Raw genomic sequence first — 6,595 nt, forward strand, 5'->3', positions numbered from 1 at the left:
TGATAGTTGCATATTCAAAAAATAAGAACTTAAATGATAATATTGTTCATAGTAAACTAAAAACAATCAGTACATAACAGATACTATACTTCTCGCCCATCGGACGAGTTATTTTTTCTAATTTCAGGTCAGAATAAGAACAGAAGAAAACCCAATATCAAGACCCTTAATCCTAATTTTTTATTTAAAGTGTCTGCTCCACCCTAGGCCTGTACATTTGGGAGAATCAAACCCCCCCTTCCCCGAAAACTAATGGTTTAACGGCAGTTCGTAAAGCTTTTAATAGAAAACCGTATCCAAACAGACCCGACGATGCAATTCTACAGCTTTTAGAGATTTGTCTTAGTCGACACGATTTCACATTTAATGGTAAAGCATATTTACAAACTTCAGGGACAGCAATGGGCAAACTATTCGCCCCTTCGTACGCAAACCTTTTCACGGAAGAGTGGGAACGTGAGGTGTTGCCCCTCTGTCCATTTGACCCACTTTTTTACGGACGCTTTTTGGATGACATTTTTATGGTTTGGACTTATTCTATCGAACAGTTTTGGGAATTCTTTGATATTCTCAACAACCACCATCCTTCTATCAAAATAACCGCAAACGTGAGTGACAAAACCATAGACCTTCTCGATACCACAGTCTTTAAGGGAGATTCCATAGCAGAAACAAATAAACTGGATATTAAAGTGTATTTCAAAGAAACTGATACTCATCAACTCTTGCACAAGAGCTCCTTTCACCCAAAACATACCTTTTCTGGTATAATTAATTCACAAGTTTTACGATTTCATCGAATTTGTACAAGATCTTCTGATTTCAACCAAGCCTGTACGATTGTTTTCTCAAAACTGAAAGAGCGTGGGTACTCTTAACGATTTTTACGAAACATAAAAAATTCCACCTTAGCAGAGAAAACAGACTTTATGCCGAAGTACCTCCAGGTTTAAGAAGTGATCCATGATTGTCCAGTAGATGCAAAACATGTCCCTTTATATCAGAAACTCATTATTTTGTAAGCAACTCTACGAATAAAAGGTACCCGATCCAGGAACATCTAACATGTGAACATTCGAATGTAATATATTTAATTTCATGCAAGAAATGCCCCAAACGATATGAAGGAGAAACTAAGAATAATTTACGAACTCGCTTTAATGCTCATAGGCCAGACGTCAAATTAAAGAAAGACAAGTCTGTTTCTAATCATTTCAACCTCGACGACCATTCAATAGACGATCTCGCCCTAATCCCAATTGAGCGTATAGAAATTGACTTGCCCGATGACGAAACTACCAAATTCCGTCAATCTAGGGAAGCCCATTGGATTGAGACATTGAATACAGCAAGACCTATAGGACTAGATATTCATCATAATGTAGGCATAGCACCCTTTGTTGTCCCGTTTAATACAACCAGCAATCGAGCAAGCAAGATAGTTCATGCCCACTATAAGAGCCTTCAAGAGAAATTCCCCCATGTCTATAAGCAGAAAATGATAGTTGCATATTAAAAAAATAAGAACTTAAATGATAATATTGTTCATAGTAAACTAAAAACAATCAGTACATAACAGATACTATACCTCTCGAGTTATTTTTTCTAATTTCAGATCAGAATAAGAACAGAAGAAAACCCAATATCAAGACCCTTAATCCTAATTTCCAAATAAAGTGTCTGCTCCACCCTAGGCCTGTACATTTGGGAGAATGAAACCCTCCCTTCCCCGAAATCCATTATCTGTTGATATTTTTATTTGATTATTTTTTTCGTTGATATTTCTAATGGAATTGTAAACAGAGAAATACTTTAAACCCAAATCATATTCTTGATTACGATCGAGTTCGTACTCATAATCTAGAGACAATTTAATGTCTGATTTATTTGAGGTGATAACGAATAGTTGTTCTTTATTTGACATTTTTAATCACGCTTTTATAATCATTTTTATCTATAATACCTTTCTCTAGGAGTCTTTTTAATATACAATTTACTTCATTATATTGTCTGTGTGATCGATGTCCTTCCTTCCTTGCCGCTAATATTACTCGTAATCTATTAAGTAGTTCCTCGTTGATGTCGGATAAAAACGTTATACCTTGTCCAGATGCCATCATATCATCCAATTCGTCTATATCTTGTGTGATAGGTGAATAATCTTCTGCATAATCTTCTACCTCCTTTTCATCTTGCCCAATAACTTTTGTTATATATAGATCAACTGCTTTCTATCTTCTTGTTTCGGGTCCTGACTTTCTAATTGCATGTAGAAATTTTGAGTTTGCAACTAAATCCTTATAATTGGCAATGCCAACATCCTCGCCATTCATTAAATCTATTAATCCTTTTGTCAGTGTGTATATAAAATCTTTGTATCGATTTTGAATAAAGGGCAATTTGGACTAAATTTTATTCTAAATCCATTAAACAATAACCCCTCTTCATCAAAGATTTATCGTTTAATTCAAATAAGTAAAAACAATTTGCATTTTTTCTAATGGACATAGAATCCATCCCGTAAAAAGATTGGGATTGGTATATGCAGTGACAGTTGTGATGTCTTCCCTTCGTGAAGAATTCTTGTTAAACAGCTTGATTTATTTGCGCTACGCAGTCTTGAAACAATATTAAGTTCTTACGATTGCTATCAATATTAGACAAGTCTAGATCATTAACATTTTTCGTAAGAAAAACTTTTATATCCGTTGGATTCTTTGATTTAATGAAGTTTTCTATGGTATCTTTTATTTCCACTTCTTTTTCGTTTTCTTCGTAATATTGAAATATGTCTTGAACATCTTTCTATGGTAAATATTCTAAAGCTTTGAGAAATTGATAATACGATTGCTCTGATGTTGTTTTATAGATATATAGTGAATCGAAATCTAAAAGGTTTGGTGTTGTCAACATGTTAAAAGTGAGATGAGTTTTCCCAGAACTAAAACTACCGCATATACACATGAGCATTGGTTATTAAGAAATATTTCTGAATGTTTGAATTTCTCTCCCATTTTTTATTATTTTATTTTGTTCCAAAAAATCACTCCATCTCCTTTATACTTTGAAAGATATATTCCTTCTACAGTACGTATGTTTTGACTTTGACTTCTCCTGTGTCAATACTATCTACTAATTTATTTAATCCTTGTTTAACATTTTTCTTGGTTTCTTCCCCAAATCGTTTTCCAAATTCTTTTCTTGTGCCTATCATATCTCCCACTCCTGGACCCTTTTTTTGCAGTAGCTGCTTTCTTTGCTTGCTTTTCCATTTCCAAATTGTGTATATGTTCTTCGGCAGCTGTTACTTTAGCTGCTTTATCTTCGTTGGCAGTACCTACTCCAGCAGCTGTAGCACCAGCTATTGCACCCGCCGCGGTAAGACCAGCAAATATCAAAGGTAGGGAAAATATAAATCCACCTTCCTTTACACTCTTGTCAATTCTTTCTAAGTCTATATCATCTCTGACTTTACAATATTTGTATTTATCAATAAGTTTTTTAGTTATGCTGATTTTTTTACCATTGAAAGTTATTACAGTTGGTGAAGCTGTTTCAATAGCTTCTATTATTTTCATAACTAAAGTTTCTACTTTCATTTTTAAGGGTATATTTCTTACTCAATTCTTATCATTCTTCTATCTGCTATTTTAATTAAATGTTTTTCTTCTTCCAATAATAAACAATACCCGGTCACATCTCCTTGTGTTTTTTCAATATGAATATTTATGTTTACTCCTGTTTTGAAAAGATCTTCTTGGTGAGCTGATAGATCAAAACAGAAGATTGGATGATTAAGTGCAAAATCTACATATTTAAACTTAGGTAGATTTCCAAATAATTCACACATATTTTTATAGTTTATATACAATTCATTATAATCCTTTGTGGTTGGATTAATTGTTACTAGTGTTAGGATAATTATCGTTGTTTAATCTTACTTGAACTTTATGGATTAAAGGATCTTGAGTTTGGTTCATTACCACGAGATGAAATAAATAATCTCAAGGATAAGAAAGGTAGATTTTGTGCGATAACAAATATACATACTTAAGATCAAAACGGAGTTCATCACTCTGCTTTATACAAAGACTCTTTAAATAACTTTTATTTGTTCGATTCTTTTGGATTAGAACTAACTGAAGAGATAATGCAATTAGTGAAACTGACTAATCAACCAATCAAATGTTCAACATTTCAAATTTTAATTACCAGTTCAAAAAGTTTTGTGGACAGCTTTCGCTTTGGGTTTTATATCAATTAAATTTAGGAAAACAATTTGAAGAAATTAATAAAGTAAGAAAGTAATAAATTTAACTTAATAAAAATGGCGAATAAATTTGTATTAGGTTCTTTACCTTTATATACTAAAAAACCTAACACTACAGCATGGATAAATAAAGCAAAACCTTATTTTGTGGAACAAATTGGATTTCGGGGAAGGGAGGGTTTGATTCTCCCAAATGTACAGGCCTAGGGTGGAGCAGACACTTTATTTAGAAATTAGGATTAAGGGTCTTGATATTGGGTTTTCTTCTGTTCGTATTCTGATCTGAAATTAGAAAAAATAACTCGCCCGATGGGCGAGAAGTATAGTATCTGTTATGTACTGATTGTTTTTAGTTTACTATGAACAATATTATCATTTAAGTTCTTATTTTTTGAATATGCAACTATCATTTTCTGCTAATAGACATGGGGGAATTTCTCTTGAAGGCTCTTATAGTGGGCATGAACTATCTTGCTTGCTCGATTGCTGGTTGTATTAAACGGGACAACAAAGGGTGCTATGCCTACATTATGATGAATATTTAGTCCTATAGGTCTTGCTGTATTCAATGTCTCAATCCAATGGGCCTCCCTAGATTGACGGAATTTGGTAGTTTCATCTTGGGGCAAATCAATTTCTATACGCTCAATTGGGATTATGGTGAAATCGTCTATTGAATGGTCGTCGAGGTTGAAATGATTAGAAACAGGCTTGTATTTCTTTAATTTGATGTCTGACCTATGAGCATTAAAGCGAGTTCGTAAATTATTCTTAGTTTCTCCTACATATTGTTTGGGGCATTTCTTGCATGAAATTAAATATATTACATTCGAATGTTCACATGTTAGATGTTCCTGGATCGGGTACCTTTTATTCGTAGAGTTGCTTACAAAATAATGAGTTTCTAATATAAAGGGACATGTTTTGCATCTACTAGACAAACATGGAGCACTTCTTAAACCTGGAGGTACTTCGGCATAAAGTCTGTTTTTAGCTGCTATCTGTGCTAAGGTGGAATTTTTTATGTTTCGTAAAAATCGTTTAGAGTACCCACGCTCTTTCAGTTTTGAGAAAACAATCGTACAGGCTTGGTTGAAATCAGAAGATCTTGTACAAATTCGATGAAATCGTAAAACTTGTGACTTAATTATACCAGAAAAGGTATGTTTTGGGTGAAAGGAGCTCTTGTGCAAGAGTTGATGAGTATCAGTTTCTTTGAAATACACTTTAATATCCAGTTTATTTGTTTCTGCTATGGAATCTCCCTTAAAGACTGTGGTATCGAGAAAGTCTATGCTTTTGTCACTCACGTTTGCGGTTAGTTTGATAGAAGGATGGTCGTTGTTGAGAATTTCAAAGAATTCCCAAAACTGTTCGATAGAATAAGTCCAAACCATAAAAATGTCATCCAAAAAGCGTCTATAAAAAAGTGGGTCAAATGGACAGAGGGGCAACACCTCACGTTCCCACTCTGCCATGAAAAGGTTTGCGTACGAAGGGGCGAATCGTTTGCCCATTGCTGTCCCTGAAGTTTGTAAATATGTTTTACCATTAAATGTGAAATCGTTTCGACTAAGACAAATCTCTAAAAGCTGTAGAATTGCATCGTCGGGTCTGTTTGGATACGGTTTTCTATTAAAAGCTTTACCAACTGCCGTTAAACCAGTAGTGTTATCGATATTGGTATACATAGAAGAAACGTCGATAGAAATTAAAATAGCATTAGAGGGAACTCGAAGATTTTTTATTTTATTGACAAAATCGGTTGTGTCTTTAAGGTAGGCGCGATGTTGGCATGCTAGAGGTAGTAAGAAATGATCAATGTATTCTGACACTGCATATGACTCACTACCACAGTCAGATATAATCGGGCGGCCTTTAGGGATTTTATTCGAGATAAACCACTCCTTGGTTGGATTCTTATGGATTTTAGGCAAAGTGTACAAATGTCTCTCGCGACAATCAGGTTTGGCAGACAGATAGTCATATTGTTTCTGTTTGAGATAACTAGTTTTGACTAAATCGGCAAGAATATTATTAATCATGTTAGCAGTTTCTTTGAAAATTGGTTTCGGTAAAATGGCATAATGTTTAGGATTATTCAGTTGATTCTCTGCTTCTGAAACGTAATCCTCCCTATTCAGAATGACACAACATGAACCTTTGTCACTCTTTTTAATAACAATGCTATCGTCTTTCTTAAGTAAGTTTAACGCTTCACGTTCCACTGTGTGAGATTAGGCTTTTCGTGTGTTATGGAAAGGTTCACTGTTTGGCTATTCATACTCGCAAATGCTTTCAATATTTCAGGATGGATGGCGGCCT

At 34.1% G+C, this 6,595-nt stretch overlaps 1 protein-coding gene across 1 annotated transcript; it reads right to left on the reverse strand.

Moving 5' to 3' along the window:
- Window positions 1-3,152: 3,152 nt before the first annotated feature.
- Window positions 3,153-3,599, reverse strand: LOTGIDRAFT_163785 (hypothetical protein; the record flags this gene model as incomplete). Its single annotated transcript, XM_009060299.1, has 1 exon — window positions 3,153-3,599. The coding sequence occupies one exon, from the start codon at window positions 3,597-3,599 to the stop codon at window positions 3,153-3,155; it is 447 nt and encodes a 148-aa protein (XP_009058547.1).
- Window positions 3,600-6,595: the final 2,996 nt, after the last annotated feature.

Source organism: Lottia gigantea (assembly GCF_000327385.1).
Source record: "Lottia gigantea unplaced genomic scaffold LOTGIsca_41, whole genome shotgun sequence".
Taxonomy (NCBI): Eukaryota; Metazoa; Mollusca; class Gastropoda; family Lottiidae; genus Lottia; species Lottia gigantea.